The sequence below is a fragment of the Pseudophryne corroboree genome, chromosome 1 (genome assembly GCF_028390025.1).
Source record: "Pseudophryne corroboree isolate aPseCor3 chromosome 1, aPseCor3.hap2, whole genome shotgun sequence".
Taxonomy (NCBI): Eukaryota; Metazoa; Chordata; class Amphibia; order Anura; family Myobatrachidae; genus Pseudophryne; species Pseudophryne corroboree.
The window spans coordinates 394,503,948-394,523,978 of record NC_086444.1 but is presented as its reverse complement, the minus strand read 5'-3'; the positions used below and the strand labels follow the sequence as shown (position 1 = coordinate 394,523,978).

The 20,031-nt window shown below is 45.7% G+C and overlaps 1 protein-coding gene across 2 annotated transcripts in view; it reads right to left on the bottom strand.

Annotated features, from left to right (window-relative positions):
• LOC134887037 (clustered mitochondria protein homolog) overlaps positions 1 to 20,031 on the bottom strand; it is a 143,032-nt gene that overhangs the window by 72,014 nt on the left and 50,987 nt on the right. For both annotated transcript variants that reach the window (XM_063913185.1, XM_063913186.1), the window contains exons 8-13: positions 12,181 to 12,328; positions 10,930 to 11,022; positions 5,974 to 6,668; positions 5,089 to 5,177; positions 4,303 to 4,407; positions 3,949 to 4,049 (exon numbers count right to left, since the gene is read on the bottom strand). In XM_063913185.1, coding sequence (XP_063769255.1) covers positions 3,949 to 4,049; positions 4,303 to 4,407; positions 5,089 to 5,177; positions 5,974 to 6,668; positions 10,930 to 11,022; positions 12,181 to 12,328 — 1,231 coding nt within the window. The remainder of the gene's footprint in view (positions 1 to 3,948; positions 4,050 to 4,302; positions 4,408 to 5,088; positions 5,178 to 5,973; positions 6,669 to 10,929; positions 11,023 to 12,180; positions 12,329 to 20,031) is intronic.

The following is a 20,031-nucleotide window of genomic DNA, read 5'->3' as shown; positions in this document are numbered from 1 at the left end:
AACAGGGATACTATTTTGCGAACATAAGACGTTGTCTTATATATGAGGGATGCACAGAGGGATATTTTGCCGGCTGGCATCCAGAATTAATGCAATGTCCATTCTGTCAGGAGGGTATTAGAGACTCGACACTGGACAGGTGATGCTGACTTTAAAAGGCACATAGAGCCTTATAAGGGTGAGGAATTGTTTGGGGATGGTCTCTGGGACCTCGTATCCACAGCAACAGCTGGGGAAAATTTTTTTTACCTCAGGTTTCCTCACAGCCTAAGAAAGCACTGTATTATCAGGTACAGTCCTTTCGGCTTCAGAAAAGCAAGCGGGTCAAAGGCGCTTCCTTTCTGCACAGAGACGAGGGAAGAGGGAAAAAGCTGCACCAGTCAGCCAGTTCCCAGAATCAAAATTCTTCCCCCGCTTCCTCTGAGTCCACCGCATGACGCGGGGGCTCCACAGGCGTAGCCAGGTACGGTGGGGGGCCGCCTCAAAAATTTCAGCGATCAGTGGGCTCGCTCACAGGTGGATCCCTGGATCCTTCAAGTAGTATCTCAGGGGTACAAGCTGGAATTCGAGGCGTCTCCCCCCCCGCCGTTTCCTCAAATCTGCCTTGCCGACAACTCCCTCAGGCAGGGAGGCTGTGCTAGAGGCAATTCACAAGCTGTATTCCCAGCAGGTGATAGTCAAGGTGCCCCTACTTCAACAAGGAAGGGGTTACTATTCCACACTGTTTGTGGTTCCGAAACCGGACGGTTCGGTGAGACCCATTTTAAATTTGAAATCCTTGAACACATACATAAAAAAATTCAAGTTCAAGATGGAATCGCTCAGGGCGGTTATTGCAAGCCTGGAGGAGGGGGATTACATGGTATCCCTGGACATCAAGGATGCTTACCTACATGTCCCCATTTACCATCCTCACCAGGAGTACCTCAGATTTGTGGTACAGGATTGCCATTACCAATTCCAAACACTGCCGTTTGGACTGTCCACGGCACCGAGGGTCTTTACCAAGGTAATGGCAGAAATGATGATACTCCTTCGAAAAAAGGGAGTTTTAATTATCCCGTACTTGGACGATCTCCTTATAAAGGCGAGGTCCAAGGAGCAGTTGTTGGTCGGAGTAGCACTATCTCGGGAAGTGCTACAACAGCACGGATGGATTCTATACATTCCAAAGTCACAGCTGGTTCCTACCACACGCCTACTGTTCCTGGGGATGGTTCTGGACACAGAACAGAAAAAAGTGTTTCTCCCGCAGGAGAAAGCCAAGGAGCTGTCATCTCTAGTCAGAGACCTCCTGAAACCAAAACAGGTATCGGTGCATCACTGCACACGAGTCCTGGGAAAAATGGTAGCTTCCTACGAAGCAAAATTCCATTCGGCAGGTTCCATGCAAGAACCTTTCAGTGGGACCTCTTGGACAAGTGGTCGGGATCGCATCTTCAGATGCATCGGCTGATAACCCTGTCTCCAAGGACCAGGGTATCTCTACTGTGGTGGCTGCAGAGTGCTCATCTTCAAGAGGGCCGCAGATTCGGCATACAGGACTGGGTCCTGGTAACCACGGATGCCAGCCTTTCGAGGCTGGGGGGCAGTCACACAGGGAAGAAATTTCCATGGACTTTGGTCAAGTCAGGAGTCGTCCCTACACATAAATATTCTGGAACTGAGGGCCATTTACAATGCCCTAAGTCTGGCAAGGCCTCTGCTTCAAAACGAGCCGGTACTGATCCAATCAGACAACATCACGGCAGTCGCCCATGTAAACCGACAGGGCGGCACAAGAAGCAGGATGGCGATGGCAGAAGCCACAAGGATTCTCCGATGGGCGGAAAATCACGTCTTAGCACTGTCAGCAGTGTTCATTCCGGGGGTGGACAACTGGGAAGCAGACTTCCTCAGCAGACACGACCTATACCCGGGAGAGTGGGGACTTCATCCAGAAGTCTTCCAACTGTTGGTAAACCGTTGGGAAAGGCCACAGGTGGACATGATGGCGTCCCGCCTAAACAAAAAACTAGATATTGCGCCTGGTCAAGGGACCCTCAGGCAATAGCTGTGGACGCGCTAGTGACACCGTGGGTGTACCAGTCGGTTTATGTATTCCCTCCTCTGCCTCTCATACCAAAGGTACTGAGAATAATAAGAAAACGAGGAGTAAGAACGATACTCGTGGTTCCGGATGGGCCAAGAAGAGCTTGGTACCCAGAACTTCAAGAAATGATATCAGAGGACCCATGGCCTCTACCGCTCAGACAGGATCTGCTACAGCAGGGGCCCTGTCTGTTCCAAGACTTACCGTGGCTGCGTTTGACGGCATGGCGGTTGAATTCCGGATCCTAAAGGAAAAGGGCATTCCGGAAGAAGTCATTCCTACGCTGATAAAAGCCAGGAATGAAGTAACCGCAAACCATTATCACCGTATTTGGCGAAAATATGTTGCGTGGTGTGAGGGCAGGAAGGCCCCAACAGAGGAATTTCAGCTGGGTCGTTTTCTGCACTTCCTACAGTCAGGGGTGACTATGGGCCTAAAATTGGGTTCCATTAAGGTCCAGATTTCGGCTCTGTCGATTTTCTTCCAGAAAGAACTGGCTTCACTGCCTGGAGTACAGACATTTGTAAAGGGAGTGCTACATATTCAGCCCCCTTTTGTGCCTCCTGTGGCACCTTGAGATCTCAACGTGGTGTTGAGTTTCTTAAAATCACATTGGTTTGAGCCACTTAAAACTGTGGATTTGAAATATCTCACGTGGAAAGTGGTCATGTTATTGGCCTTGGCTTCGGCCAGGCGTGTGTCAGAATTGGCGGCTTTGTCATGTAAAAGCCCTTATCTGATTTTCCATATGGATAGGGCAGAATTGAAGACTCGTCCCCAGTTTCTCCCTAAGGTGGTATCAGCTTTTCACTTGAACCAACCTATTGTAGTGCCTGCGGCTACTAGGGACTTGGAAGATTCCAAGTTACTGGACGTAGTCGGGCCTTAAAAATGTATATTTCCAGGACGGCTGGAGTCAGGAAAACTGACTCGCTTTTTATCCTGTAGGCACCCAACAAAATAGGTGCTCCTGCTTCTAAGCAGAATATTGCTCGCTGAATTTGTAGCACAATTCAGCTGGAGCATTCTGCGGCTGGATTGCCGCATCCTAAATCAGTAAAAGCCCATTCCACGAGAAAAGTGGGCTCATCTTGGGCGGCTGCCCAAGGGGTCTCGGCTTTACAATTTTGCCGAGCTGCAACTTGGTCAGGGGCAAACACGTTTGCTAAAATTCTACAAAATTGATACCCTGGCTGAGGAGGACCTTGAGTTCTCTCATTCGGTGCTGCAGAGTCATCCGCACTCTCCCGCCCGTTTGGGAGCTTTGGTATAATCCCCATGGTCCTTACGGAGTTCCCAGCATCCACTAGGACGTCAGAGAAAATAAGATTTTACTCACCGGTAAATCTATTTCTCGTAGTCCGTAGTGGATGCTGGGCGCCCATCCCAAGTGCGGATTGTCTGCAATACTTGTATGTAGTTATTGCCTAACTAAGGGTTATTGTTGAGCCATCTGTTGAGAGGCTCAGTTATATTTCATACTGTTAACTGGGTGTAGTATCACGAGTTATACGGTGTGATTGGTGTGGCTGGTATGAGTCTTACCCAGGATTCAAAATCCTTCCTTATTGTGTCAGCTCTTCCGGGCACAGTATCCTAACTGAGGTCTGGAGGAGGGTCATAGTGGGAGGAGCCAGTGCACACCAGATAGTACCTAATCTTTCTTTTAGAGTGCCCAGTCTCCTGCGGAGCCCGTCTATTCCCCATGGTCCTTACGGAGTTCCCAGCATCCACTACGGACTACGAGAAATAGATTTACCGGTGAGTAAAATCTTATTTTCTTTACGTTCCCAGCTTACGAGTGCACCCACACAGCATTACACATTTGTAAATCCCAAATAGTTTTGATAACTCACAAAGCTTGGGATTTGCACAGTGAGGATGAAGGCCGCAGCTTCACTCAACAAACGCTTCTGGATTTGGACGGCCTGGCTTTGGGACTCTGGAAACCTAACCACTAAGTGAAATGAAAAGGAGGTCAATATCATCCAAAGAGAGAAATTAATTCACTTTTGCACTATTACAGCTAATTTATTTTTTTTCATACCGCCAGTATTCACTATCAACAATAACCAATTTGCTCATAATGTATGGTACATGTCCCACACGGTCTAAAAAGAACAAAAATGATGCACACAGCTACCAGACAGCCCAGATTCTTCAGCTGCCTACCAGCGCTGTTATTTTGGGTATGCAATGAAAACACTTACCTGGCGAGTACACATCTGTATTAAATCGTATATCAAATATATAGTCTGTAGTAGAACCAATCTCTCGACAGGCTTCTCTTACAATGTCTGCTCCTTTTAGCTCATCTGAGGAATGGAAACATTTTAAAATGACTATTCTGTGAGTGCAACTTAATAGCTGTGATATCTAGTACAGTTCCATTTGCAGATTTAACTAAATAGTTCCAAATTTTCCACTTGCCAGATATAAACAGTTATGTTACTTTCTTTGAGTTCGTGCTTTGCATATAACGGAAGGAATATTTTTTTGTTTTTTTAGTACCGAAACAGATCATGAACTATACTGAAGAACACCACATTACCTAAAAAAATAAGTTAATCTATCGCTAAGTACTAGCCCAGGGGTAGGCAACACATGGCTGTGGATCTAGATATGCCTCATGCTCTCATGATGGAAAAAAAAGGGTATTATTAATAGTTTTAATTCACTAGCACTATATATATATATATATATATATATATATATATATATATATAAATATGAGAGAGAGAGAGAGAGAGAGAGAGAGAGAGAGAGAGAGAGAGAGAGAGAGAGAGAGAGAGAGAGAGAGAGAGAGAGAGAGAGAGAGAGATCTGTACTAGCCCTGGTGCCTAAATGTGTCTCTTATTGTGACAGACAAGACGACCATATTGTGCCCTACTTTCAGCACTAAGATACCACAGGGCTAGTCATACAATGCAAAGAATAAAACAGATTATGAATGCCTTAATATTATCAAATTCACTATATTAATATTGTGTAACTACCGTCCTGGGATGCATCTCCGCTGTTATCAATCTGAAGTAAGTCTCCGTTTTGCGACTTTTCCATGACAATTTTCATAAACCGCGCATACCTGGGAGTAGAAATGCAGATTAGCCAGAAAAATTGCTTTCTAATGTATGGGCTTTAACGGAAAAGCCAAAAAAGAAAACCAAACTGCCATATTGGGCGAATAACAGAAAGTAAGCAGCCATTTCACATTTTGTTACATGAACATTAAGTTTAAAAAAATAAAATGAAAAATAAATTACTATCTGGATAAGACTTCTGTACTTCGCTAATGCTTCAGTAGAGTAAAAAAAATGGTTTAAAAAACCCCACCAAAAAACAAAATGTGATTTTAATTCAATAGCTTTATAAGGGAATCATCAATTATATTTAACAAAATACAGAGGGCCTTATTCACATGCTAAGTGCAGCAACGTGGACTTTGAAAATAACTGCGGATTCAGAGAGTCAGCTGCATCTATGCAGCTGCCCCCCCCTGCACATCCGCTTGTTAGATTACCCATTATCACTATTAGCATGCCTCTGTACCAGCTCTATCTTGGGAACACCTGGCTTTTTGCTATTCTGATTAGCCCTGCAGATATGCATATATGCGCCTGTATGACACGAAGCTTGTGCACTAAGAAAAATTACAGAAACTTTGCATGCAACTCTGAATCAGGTGTACAATATTTAAGTAAACTTTCTTATACTGAAAAGCCCACAAGATCATACTTTGTTGTAAGACAAGAGCCTAATATTCTTCTCTCACTTGATTTTATTGTCTCAGCAGTCTGTTTTCTTCCCTCACTGTATATTATTTTTCATCCCTTGTGCTCTTGCCTAATTGTTCTTCAATTTGAGTTGACTATATGACTTACTTGTGTTGGACAAAACCATCTATCAGCTCTGGACGTAAACTGCACAAACGGTGGTGATAAGGTTTAGGGAATCGAAGATCATGACATTCTTTTAAAAGGTCTTCTTTTTTCAATGGTAAGAAGTTCACATCAGAAGGGAATGTTCTGAGGAGATCCAGAATGTAATGGCGTCCATCATTACCCACAATCCCTTTGCACTCCACAGAAGAGCAAAGTATCACTTCTTCATCCTTCTCATTCAACACAGCATGTCTCATTATTCTCAATGGTTTACAGGCTTTCTGAAGTAATGTGAGATATTTTACATTTGTAGACACCGTTTTACCAAAGTCAATAGAACCATAAATTACACTTTGATCTTCTTTACGGTCCAAAATTCCAGGTATGATTGACTGAGCAGTTACTCTGTATCCTCTGTAATCAAGAACCACAGTTCCTAGGACATAAAGTTCTTCAATATCCAAATCACTGTAGGCTTGCACTCCTTTCAGGTCATGGGTGGCAGCAACATGGGCAGCATGATCCCCACCCAGTTCCTTGTAGTGGTCCCTCACATCAAATCCAAAGCTGAAGAAGATGTTGTTCCAAATAAACATCTGCATTTTTGTTTCCTCCCCAGGGTTAATTGCCATAACATTTCCATCGATTACAGCCATGGTGCCACGGGTGGATGCACCAACAAAATCAGAGTTGATCTACAAAGAAAAATGGAAGTGACAACAGTCTATATTGTGCTATTCCGATGCAAAGAGAATGAGACTAATAACTGGCACTCTACAAGTCAGTCTCTGCTACTTGCCGGCTCACATGTGTTTGACAAATGAATGGCTTACTACATAACATGGGGAAAGTAGCACACGTGTACTCAACAATGCAATCAGCTCTAAAGAGTCTTATGGATCTGCAGTTATCAAGTCGTCTATCACAACGTGACAAGTAATGATGTCACCATTGGTAAAAAGACAACAATATCAATGTTGACACCTGGAAAATGTGGACATGAACAGAATGTCCAAATTGTGAAAAAGGTTTACATTACTATTAGAGTTAGTTACAGACTTACCACAATAGCATATTGCTGACATTCCAACATTGTCAACATGATGATCATGCAGACATGTTCACTGCCGATATAATGACCATGTTGGTATTCTCATGTCAATATAATATACCAAACTCATATAACAGAATATGATATGATTATAAAATGTGTCCAATTCACTAAGTAACTCTTCGGGATAGGATTTGTCCGCAGAATTTAAAATCGCACTTGAGCATATTCTCCAACATGACTTCTCCCCCCCCCCCCCCCCCCCCCCATTCCATCAGATACAAAATGCCCTGTTCATGAGCTTCGCACATAATGTATGATTGCAGTCACCTGTGTTGAAACACCCTTCTCATCAATTCACTAATGAGCTCCAACTGTGCACGAAGACCAGGAAAGACTTTCAATGTTAGAGTGCATGTCTGATGGTTTGCGAATGTCTATATGCCCCTGAATACGGAATTATGAGTTGGGTACAATATCTCGGGGGTCAGGATCCTGATGGACAGAATCCCGGCAGCAGCATCAACAACGTTCACAGATATTGTAACCCAAACACTAATTGTAATCCTAACCCTACCAGCAGCCTAACCCTAGTTCTCCCCTTCTATAGCCCAACCTTACCCCACCACTCCCACAACCCAAGCTTAGCCAACCCCTCCCACAGCCTATCCCTAACCATCCCCTATTACAGCCTAACCCGAACCATCCCCTTTCACAGCCTAACTCTAACCCAAATACTTACCCTCAGGATCTGTTGGGATTCTGCTGCCGGGATTCTGACCTTCATCATGCTGAGCGCCTGGATAGTTACTACATCCTGGGATTATAGCTAATGTGCCAGTAATACTGATACTGCATGAGAGTTATGTTTTTATGTAAATGAGTCCCTAATGCCAGCAGCATCAGAACAGAGAATAATCAGCGGTTTCTATTTGTTAAGCCATTCTCTTAGTCTGGAGTATCACTTTATATTCTATCATAAACAGGAGTCAATCTATTGGCTATTATATTTGTTAAGGGGGAAATATATGAACGTGCTTAGCCATACATAATCCTACAACATAATGAATATTACACTAGACATCATACAAACTGCTGCTTATTTCCCCAAACATCCCACAGGTTAGATGAGAATCACAGCTTACTAACACATTAAAATGATAGATGTCTGATTTGTGTTATATTAAATACCATTTACAGTAAGCATGTTATGTCTGGCTAAATAGTATAGTTAAAATTAAGAAGGCATTTGTATGATGGTTATATATTTAGTAACACTTTAAAAACTAATCTGTAATTATATATATTGCAATAAGTTAGCATTTATAAACCTTTTTACTTTGCTTAGAAACAATGAATTTATGGAAGAGCATGATACAAGATATATTATTCCAATCAGGTCCATGTGACACGTTTGTGGTTAGTTACATTCCCAGTGAAAAAGTGATCTAAAGACTAAAATGTATTTGCCAATGGTACAATTTAATTTTAATGAAGGTCAGTTCTATATATCTGATAACTGTGGCCTGATTCAGAGAAGTATGCTAACGCAGCTGCAAGTGCGATTTTCACCGCACCGCACCTGCAGATATCAGCAAGTGAAGCTGCCACCCAGAGATGAAAAAAGGGACGCCCACTTGAGCTGCTGCAACTCATTTGCAATTGCGTACACATACACAGCCTATACGTAAGAACAAGAAAGGTCAGGCTAAGGTAGAACCATGGCTATGCAAACTGGACCCAGCAGTAGTCACGCAGGCACCATGTTTTTGTACGTTAAGGATTGCAGCTAACATCAGATACATGCCACAAAAACGACCATAACACCTGCATTTTAGCAACAACTCCTGGCTAACACCATGGTAACATCCCAAATGGTCACTTCCCGTCAATCACTTTGCAAAGGAGTCCTCACTGTGTACGGGTTTCGCAACGGTTCCTTGATGCATACGCAATGCGAATACAGCACATATGCAGTCTGCTGATAAACGCTCCGTTCCGTGGAACATCGGCTTTGCATACTTCTCTGAATCAGACCTTGTGTCCAGTGACTTTCTTCGTGATTATTTAGGCCTTGGAATACAGCTATTATCCTGAGATATATTTCTAATAAACAACACCTGCAAGTTACGCAAATGGATCAGGAGTTTTATGCTGATGTGTCTGTGAAATGGTTAAGCCTAATGACCAGTTGTGTTTGGACGAACCCATGTGATGAACTCCAATAGATAATAACTTGAACATTTTTGTTTAAGAGAGGTTATCTGCTTATTTCTTGGAAAATGTAGTAAACTTTGATTTACTTTAAGCAATCAATTTTTGTGAAGACTATCAGTTATTTTCTTTTCAAAGTATTCAAAAGTTAAGAGTACCAGTATCTGTAGGTTTCTTTTAACCACTTGCCTGTGGTCAGATGCAACCACGCCAGGCTGGGCTTTCCCTGACACGGTCTCATCTCATGTGACCATGACAGAGGAGCATGCTGATGTCTGCTGGAAGGAATTGCAATATTTGCCATGTAATTATTGTACATATAAGTAGAAATATCCTTTGCACTACTGACATCACTAAGTTATTTTGTATGGTTATACCCTGCCGTTTTTATGGCTCACTTATTTATTCTGGAGGCCAAGCTGTATTATCCCTTTGCAAAAATATTTTAAAAAGAAATAAATAAGTGTAGAACCAAAACAAAATATATGCACCGGTTCGGCAAACACCCTGTGTGTTACGATCAATTATTGTGTGTGTGTGTGTGTGTGTGTGTGTGGGCACTGGCATGCCTTTAACGGATGCAAGCTGTGTGGTGAACACAGGCTCCCGAGTCCAGGGGACCCAAATACAGCTCGCATATAATTATGCTTGTTGCCCTGTCAGTCTGTAGCCATTTTCCTAGTGATTTGCGCACGCGCAGTAGAGATGTCCATGGGAACAAGGCATAGGCGCCATGTTCTCGGAGACCTGTGCATGTACAGTAGATGCCAGAGTCTACTGCACTGCCAGAGAGGAGGGAGCCCAATCGGAGGTAGCACTCGGGACCCCTCCTCTTTTAAATCACCTCTGTATGTGGGCCTAGTACTACTTGGGCACGGAATTCCCTGGAGAATCCAGTTACTGAACATCCCCAAGAACACCCACACTGAGAGTAAAGATTCAGGTGGAGGCAACGAGTAATGAAGGCTTCAAGAGAAAAAGGTATCCAACACTAATAAACTGCACTCATTATACACACCCCACAGCAGCACCATTCGCCATACGGTGCAATATACTTGGTGTGACTTGGATGCTCCACCACGAGTAGTGTTACGTATATTTCCTATATAGTCGCATCATAGCCACATACATAGATGCTCACCGTGTACCAGTTACGCCAGGTTGATATTTCTGTTGCAAAGGAATTGGTATAAAGTGTGCATAAGGTCGCAGATAAAGCATAACAAAACGTGGAAGGAGGAATGGCCACATCCTCTCGTATCGGAACCTTTTTCTACTCAGACTTGCGACTCACTGTAGGTGCACACAGAAGTACAAGTACTGCCATCCCTAATAGTCAGTGTACGCTTGCAATGTAGTATTGTTGCTTTAGTGGTGAGAATAAGACTCGAAAAAAAAGACGCTTGGCGCAGCTAAGACGCAAAGTCCATGGCGTGCTAAACGGGGGTATACATGGCATGATGAGATCAAAGGTGCAGGAAAACACATCTGCACAACGCAGCCTTTCTGGCCGCAAGTATAGTGCAATGTCACACAAGGCACTCCCCGCTATAGCAGTACATGCAGCAGTGCTTCAGTCCCTTGGCGTTTTATTCATACTTTCAACGGGACACCAAACGATTGAATGAAGTCTACTACAGAGGCCATTAGAAACAAATGTGCACCTTTGGTGGTTTTCTCTATCCCATTACCTTGAAGTTGGCCCTTTGTCGCAGTTGTTGATCTGAAGGAAGCTCCCGTGGAAGTTCTCTAGTTGTTTGCAGCTCTTCATTCCAATCTCTGGTCTTTGTGATAAAGATATAAAAACTATAAAATTATCAGTCTGTATCTATTTTGATTGCTTTCATTTCTAATACAGTATGAAATAAAGTAATATTATAAGACAAAATGTGTGTCAGAGGCTTACTGAAAAGATGTACTGGATCGCCATTACATAAAGCCTACAAACTGCTGCCCACTAGAAACAGGGAGGGGTTAGGGTGGAGGGGGGATTATCATGTAGGAGGGATAGAGAAGGGGCATCCTTCAGGCTCTGATCAGTAAGAGGTTTATGAAACTTTCACCAACTGTAAAGCAGAATGGAAATCTGTCTGACAGGCTTTTTGCAATAAACTAAGATTAGTAATGTGTCATTTTCTAGATGCTCTGTATAATATACTGTATTATAACATGTGTATCTACAATACTATACATGTACAATGTATCTGCTATTTCAGGAGTAGGCAATGTTTGATACTCCACCTACTGGGGAACTACCAATCCCAGCATGCCCTGCCACAATTTGCTGTGGAGGCATGCTAAAACTGTCAGTGCATGCAAAGATGCGTAGTTCTACCGCAGCTGGCACATTGCGTATCCCTGAGTTATTTGACAATCTTGGCTCCCCTTCAAAACCCAACTCAAGCTTCTCACACTCACAAAGCCCCCGCCCATTCCTCTCCCATTTACATCTCTGGCCTAGTCTCCCTTCACACTCGTGCACGCCCTATTCACTCCATAAATGAATGCCGCCTATCCTGCCAACTGATTACTTCCTCACACTGTTGCCTTACCAGTGGATCTCTGTCTCCCTATTAGACTCTCCACCTCTCTACAATTTTCAAAGACCCACTTTTTCATCAAATCAATCCATCTCTTATCCTAACCCTCTGTCCCATGCTCACAGCTTCACCCCTGTCTGCCCCTCCCCCTTTAGAATGTAAACTCTCACGAGCAGGGTCCTCTTCCCTCATGTACTTTTCTTCCCTTAATTATAGCATCATCTACTCCATACTCCCTACAATTGCACCTAATGCTCGTTTTTTGCCACCCTGTATTTGTCCTGCAATTTCCTGTACTGTTAGTCACTATTTTATTTTTATACCTAATTATTTATGTACTTTGGCACTGCAAAACCCTTTTGGCGCCATATAAAGGATGATAATAATGATAAATTGCTGTACCTGGCCAGGTATGTGCTCCTCATATCCCAGACGTGAATTATACGCATCCTCTGCTCGAAGACAGTCAATGATGTGATTAGAACTGGGAGCAATCCAGTTGTATATCTGATAAGGTGTTGCAATTCTTTCCAGTGGATGACGATGAACCCTACGTGGTGGGAAAAAAAGGCGCTCTGTATAAAATGCACAACAAAAAGGGAGAAGAGACTCCTCTTTGTTGGGGGGGGGGGGCACTCTTCGTAATTAAAAAAAAAAAAATAGGATTTCAATTACTTACCGGTAAATCCTTTTCTCGTAGTCCATAAGGGATACTGGGGTCACTTAGTACGATGAGGTATAGATGGGGTCCAAAGGAGCCAGTGCACTTTAAATTCTTTAAACAGGGTGTGCTTGCTCCTCCCCTCTTTGCCCTCCCCCACAGCCCAGTCTAGGAAAACTGTGCCCAAAGGAGATGGACATACTTGAAAGGAGGAAACATGACAAGACAACTAGTGGTGAGATTAATGAACCAGCACACAGCAGAACAAATCAAACTAGCAACAGCCAGTAAACCAGAAACAGCAACAGCTGTGTCAAACGACTTCAACAAGAACAAACTTGCAGAAAGGTCGAAGAACAAAGACGGGCACCCTGTATCCCTTATGGACTATGACATAAGGATTTACCGGTAGGTAATTAAAATCCTAATTTCTCTATCATCCATAAGGGAAACTGGGGTCACTTAGTAACTTAGTACGATGGGGATGTCCCAAAGCTTCCAGAACGGGTGGGAACGTACTGAGACGTCGGTAACACCGTATGTCCGATTTGGACATCCTCTTTAGCCAGGGTATCAAACCTGTAGAACTTGACAAAACGTGATTGTCCCTGACCAGGTGGCGGCCTGGCATAGTTGCAAAGCCGAGACACCACGGGCAGCCGCCCAGGAAGAACCCACCGACCTAGTAGAGTGGGCCTTGATAGACAGAGGAACTGGCAAAGGCCGCCGAAGCATAGGCCTGTTGAATAGCAAGCCTAATCCAACGGGCAATCGACTGCTTTGAAGCAGGACAACCCTTCTTGTGAGCATCATACAGCACAAAGAAGGAATATGATTTCTGGACAGCAGCCGTCCTCTTGACATATAAATCTGCAGGACTAGCACCACACCCAAGGACTCAGGGTGTGAGGAAGTGGAGGAAGCCGCCAGAACCACGATAGGCCGATTCAGGTGGAATACAGAAACCACCTTAGGCAGGAAATGCTGTCGCGTCCTGAGCTCCGCTCTGTCCTCATGATAGACCAAGTAGGGCCTCTTGCAGGACAAAGCTCCAAGTTCTGAAATGCGCCTAGCTGAAGCTAATGCCAACAGCATAACCTTCTTACATGTAAGGTACTTGTCCTCAACCAACACCAGGATTGCAGAAAGGTCAAAACCACGTTAAGATCCCAAAGAGCCGTGGGCGGCACAAAGGGAGGCTAGATGCGAAGGGCACCCTGTAGGAACGTCCGGACTTCATGTAAAGTAGCCAATTTCTTCTTAAAGAAAATGGACAAGGCCAAGATCTGAATTTTATGGAGCCCAACTTTAGGCCAATATCCACCCCAGCCTGCAAGAAACGCAAAAAGTGCCTTCGGCCCTCACACCAGGAGACGTATCATTTCTAGATATGGTGGCTTTGACGCAACAGCTTTTCTGGCCTAAATCATGGTTGCAATAACATTATCCGGAATTCCTTTCTCAGCTAGAAGGTTCCGCTCAACCTCCATGCCGTTAAACGAAGCCGCCGTAAGTCCGGGTAGACGAACAGCCCATGCTGAAGAAGATCCTCACGCAGTGGCAGAGGCCAGGGGTCTTCTATTGCCATGGTCAGAAGATCCGTGTACCAAACTCTTCGAGGCCAATCGGGGGCCTGAACTCCTTCCCTTCTGATTCTTTTGAGAACCCCGGGGAGTAACGGAATCGGAGGAAACAGGTAAACCAGCCGGTAAACCCATGGTGTTGTCAGCGCATCCTCTGCCCCCGCCAGAGGGTCCCTTGTCCTGAAACAATAGCACCGAAGCTTGTTGTTTAGTCGAGAGGCCATCAGATCGATCTGCGGACAGCCCCACTGATCTGTTATCAGTCGAAATACCTGCGGATGGAGACCCCACTCTCCTGGGTGTTGGTGGTGATGACTTAGGAAGTCCGCCTCCCAGTTGTCCACTCCCGGAATGAATATGGCCGATACTGCCCTTGCATTCCTTTCTACCCAGAGGTGTATCTTGGATACTTCCCGCATGCAGGCCCTGCTCTTTGTCCCTCCCTGCCGACTGACATATGCCATCGCCGTGGCATTGTCCGACTGAACCTGAATAGCTTGACCTTGAAGCAGGTGAGACGCCTGTAGCAGAGAATTGTAGATCGCCCTGAGTTTCAGTATGTTTATTGGAAGAACGGCTTTGTGGCTTGACCACCTGCCCTGGAACTGTGCCCCTTGGGTGACAGCTCCCCAACCTCAAACGCTTGCGTCTGTGGTCAAGAAATCCAATCTTGGATCCTGAAGCTCCGACCCTCCAAGAGGTTGAAGGGCTGCAACCACCACAGGAGAGAGATCCTGGCCTGCGGTGAGAGACGTATGACCTGGTGCATCTGCAGATGCGAACTCGTCCATTTCTTCAGGAGATCCAGTTGGAAAGTCCTCGCATGGAATCTGCAGAATTGAATTGCCTCGAAGGAGGCCACCATCTTTCCCAACAGATGGGTGCAAAGATGTACGGAGACCCGGTTTGGCTGCAGAACCGCTCAAACTAACTCCTGAAGCGTCCTTGCCTTGTCCGCAGGAAGGAAGACCTTCTGAGCCACCGTATCCAAGATCATCCCGAGGAACTTGAGACACTGGGTCAGCTCGAGTTGGGATTTTTGAAAGTTTAGAATCCAACCGTGGTGTGACAATAGGGTTGTCGTGCAGCAGATGCTGTCCAGCAGTTGTTCCTGTAATCTCGCCTTTATTAACAGATCGTCCAGGTAGGGGACAATGTTCACGCCCTGAATCCTGAGTTGGAACATCATTTCCACCATCACTTTTGTGAAGACCCTTGGAGCCGTGGATAGGCTGAAGGGTAGCGCCTGGAACTGGTAGTGTTCGTCCAAACCTAAGGTAGACTTGATGAGGCGGACATATCGGAACATAGAGGTACACATCCTTGATGTCTAGAGAGACTAAGAACTCCCCCCTCCTCCAGACCTGAGATCACTGCTCGCAGAGACTACATTTTGAACCGAAAACCCGCAGATATGGGTTTAACGATTTGAGGTTCAAAATGGGCCTCACTGAACCATCCTGTTGCGCGGTACACAAAAAGGCTGGAATAATAACCCTCGGCCTGTTATTGAAGCTTCACCGAAACAATGACTTGGGTCCGAACCAATTTTTTAATGGCCTCTTGTAGTGTAAGGCGCACGTCCTCTGAACCGGTAAGCCTGACTTGAAAAACCTGTGAGGCAGAGAACTTTCGAACTCCAGTTTGTAGCCCTGGGAGATCAGGTCCTTTCCCCAAGCATCCTGGCAGGAGCTTCTCCAAATGAGGCTGAAGAATCTCAGACGAGCTGCCAGCCAGAGATCCCCCATGGGCGGAGGGACACCATCATGCTGAGGGTTTTGAGGAGACAGAACGGACGCCCTGGTCCTGAGATCCTATGGTGGCGGGCTTACGTGACTTACCTCTGGAGCCTCTTGCCACATCTGAAGCACCTCTGGCTTTTACCCTTAAACCCTGCAGACCGAAAATGAAGGCCCCGTGTAAGAGCGTCTAGCCAGTGGAGCTGCAGACAGGAGGTACGTGCAAACAGCCTATTACCTGTGAAGGGTAAGGCCTCCACACTCCTTTTTTGACTCCGCGTCCGCCACCAACTGACATAGCCACCGCCATGGTAGAAGTACGAGCATTTATAATGCCAATGCCTTTTATTGTTTCACAGAGGAAACGGACAGATTCCTGGATATGCTGAATCAGCGTCATCATTTCATCCAGGGACTTATCCCTAGTCAGGCCCTCCTGAAGGTTACCTGGCCAGGTATGAATGGCGTGAGTCACCCAACAGCTTGCAATAAACAGGCATTTGGGAGTGGCCAGCTGCAACATAAATAGATTTCAAAGTGGTTTCTATTTTTCTGTCAGCAGGTTCCTTTAAGGCAGTAGCCTGTGGAAAAGGAAGCACTGTCTTTTTCAACAGGCATGATACTGAAGCATTTACAGCAGGAGGAGTCTCCCAGATCTTACACCCCTCATGAGCAAAAGAAAAAGCAGCGACCAATTTCTTTGTCACCTGGAATTTCTTGTCAGGAGTAGCCCATGGCACCCTGAAAAGATCATCCAGTTCCTTTGAATCAGGAAAGGTGACAAGCACTTTTTTTCTGTGCAAAGAAAAAAGGATTGCTGTTCATCTGCTTCATTCCCAGGAATATGCAGAACATCCCTTATAGTAAGAAGTAGTAACTCTACACCCTGCGCTGGTGAGAAATCATCCACCTCAGTAGTAGACTCCATCTCCTCCCCTTCTTCCACATCTGGTACCTCCTCCTCGGATTCTGAGAGGATGTCAGGTAACCCCCGTTTCTGGGGTAACGGATGTGATAGAGGGGTAACACGTCTGCCCTCTGTCCTATCTTTAGTCAGAGCAGCCATAGACTGTTGTAACTGCTGCCTTTCCTGTCTAGCAGTAGTTAACTCATTGGACATGTCAGCCATCATAGTTTTTATAGAACTCAGCCAAGCTGGTTCCTGTAAATCACCCCCAGAAGCCCCACTATCCTGTGAAGGCTGACTGCATTGCTCACACATCAGATAATCTACAGGGGAGGGGGAAAACCTGGAATGACAAATATTACACACCACTTTTTTCACCATTCTGACAGGGAACATTTACATACACACACACACACACACACACACACACACACACACACACACACACACACACACACACACACACACACACACAAGCCTGCCAAGCCCAGTATGTGTGGAGAGACTCAGAGAGGAGGTATCAGCACTCAGCCTGAAACTAACAGTTCAGAAGTTAGAAGAGGCAATTTGATGTATAGTGTATGAAGAGCCTAATACAAGGTTCCCACAGCAGGCTCTCCCCCTTAACTACACCCTGTACCAGTGTCTGGCTGTGGAGTATCCTCTGGATGAGCTGGCTGTCCTGCTGCAGCACTGAGAGTGCAGGAAATGGGCGCCAGAAAGCCACTGGTCCCATACTGAGGTAGCTCCGCCCCCTGTAATGGCGCTGGAGCGCCATTTATACTGGCAATGTCCCCAAAACTGTGTAAAAAGAGTTCCCAGCACTTAATTACACTGCCGCTGCCAGTCTGCGCGGGGGACCTATGGGATCACCCCAGAGGGAGTCCGTAAGCCCGCCCCGCATCTGCGCTGCACCAAGAACTAGGGGGGACCCGCTAGCAGGACCCCGGCAACACTCTCCACACTCTGATCTTCAGGCTCTGTGCTGGGGGTCTGCGGCGTGCTGCGGGTGTGTACACGAGAGCGCAATGCCTGCGGTACACTGACCCTCAGGACCATTGTCCTGTCAGCGGGATCCGGCTCAGCACCTCCAGGAGGCGGGTGTCTGTCAACCCCAGCGTCCCTCGGTGCAGGTAGGCTGTTGCCCAACAGCCTACCTGAAAATAATAAACATTTAAAATAAACTGAAGAAAAAATCCTGTGGAGCTCCAGAGTGTGCATCCTCTGAGGGCACATTTTTCTAAACTGAGCTGTGGGGGAGGGCATAGTGTGGAGGAGCCAGCACACTCTGTTTGAAGAATTTAAAGTGCACTGGCTCCTTTGGACCCCATCTATACCCCATCGTACTAAGTGGCCCCATTATCCCTTATGGATGATAGAGAAAATAACATTGTATATTAGTTAAAAAACTTATTTAAAAGCTCTGTATACTATACCTATTTATCGCACAGCATCAGTAGTTTTATAAAGCAAGTAAAAATATTTGTTTTGATTCATTGGGCAGCACATATAGTGTAATGGTTAGCGTCAATGTCCTAACTGGGTGGAATTTGTATTTACTCCCCATGCTTGTGTGGGTTTTCCGCTGGGTAATCAGGTTTACTCACACAAAATTCAAACATATACTGGTAGGTTAATTGGCTCACAATAAAACAGAATTTTAATACTTACCGGTAAATCCTTTTCTCGTAGTCCATAAGGGATATTGGGGAATCTAGTACGATGGGGTATAGACGGGGTCCAAAGGAGCCAGTGCACTTTAAATTTCTTCAACTGGGTGTGCTCGCTCCTCCCCTCTATGCCCCCTCCCACAGGCAGTTATAGGTAAAAACGTGCCCGAAGGAGAAAGGACATATATGAGAGGGGGAAATAGGACAATAGAGTGGTGAGATTTACAAACCAGCACACCACTAACATACAACAACCAGCAAAGGCTGTTAACAACAGTAGCAACCACTGAACAGGTCACTACTGAACAAGAACCTGCAGAAAAGTTAAAGCACTGAGGTGGGCGCCCAATATCCCTTATTGGACTACGAGAAAATGATTTACCGGTAGGTATTAAAATCCTGTTTTCTCTAGCATCCGTAAGGGATATTGGGGAAACTAGTACGATGGGGGATGTCCCAAAGCTTCCAGAACAGGTGGGAACGTGCGGAGACTGCAGCAGCACCGCCTGCCCAAACTGGCCAGGGTATCAAGCTTGTAGAACTTCACAAAGGTGTTCTTCCCCGACCAGGTAGCAGCTCGGCATAGTTGCAAGGCCGAGACTCCACGGGCAGCCGCCCAGAATGAGCCCACAGATCTTGTAGAGTGGGCCTTCAGAGACTTAGGAACAGGTAAGGCTGCCATCACATAGGCCTGTTGGATAGTAAGCCTAATCCAACGAGCAATGGACTGCTTTGAAGCAGGGCAACCTGCTTCAAAGCAGGTTGCCCGCGCACCATAGAGCAGGTTCATCCGCGCATCATAGAGCACGAACAAGGAATCCGTTTTTCTGACCAGAGCTGTTCTCTTAACATAGATCTTCAAGGCACGCATAGCATACAATGCCTCCGAGAGCAGAAGCATCAGAATTGGACGGAACCACAATAGGATGATTCAGGTGAAAGGTGGAGACAACCTTCGGCAGGAACGGCTGTCTAGACCGGAGCTCCACTCGGTCCTCGTAAAAGACCAAGTACGGACTTTTACACGATAAGGCCCCCAATTCTGAGACACATCGAGCAGAAGCCAGTGCCAGTAACATCACAGTCTTCCACGTGCGGTACTTGTCTTCTACCGTCATCAGAGGTTCAAACCAGGAGGACTGTAGAAAATCCAAATCCCAGGGTGCTGTAGGCGGCACAAAAGGTGGTTGTATGTGGAGTACCCTTTGCAAGAAGGTCTGAACTTCTGGCAAAACTGCCAATTTCTTCTGGAAGAAAATGGAGAGGACTGAAATTTGGACCTTAATGGAACCCAGACGTAAGCCTTTATCTAAACCAGCCTGCAGGAAACATAAGAAACGTCCCAAGTGAAACTCTGCAGGCAGATACGCGTGTTCCTCGCACCAAGAGACCTATCTCCTCCAGATATGATGATAGTGTTTTGACGTCACAGGTTTCCTGGCCTGAACCATGGTAGCAATAACCTTCTTGGAAAGGCCCTTGTGAGCTAGGATGCTCCGCTCAACCTCCATGCCATCAAACGAAGTCGCCGTGAGTCCAGGTAGACGAACGGTCCTTGTTGAAGAAGATCTCTTCTTAGTGGTAGAGGCCAAGGGTCTTCGACGGACATGTCCAGAAGATCCGCATACCATGCCCTCCGAGGCCAATCCAGGACAATCAGAATTGCCTGGACACCCCGATTCCTGATTCGCTT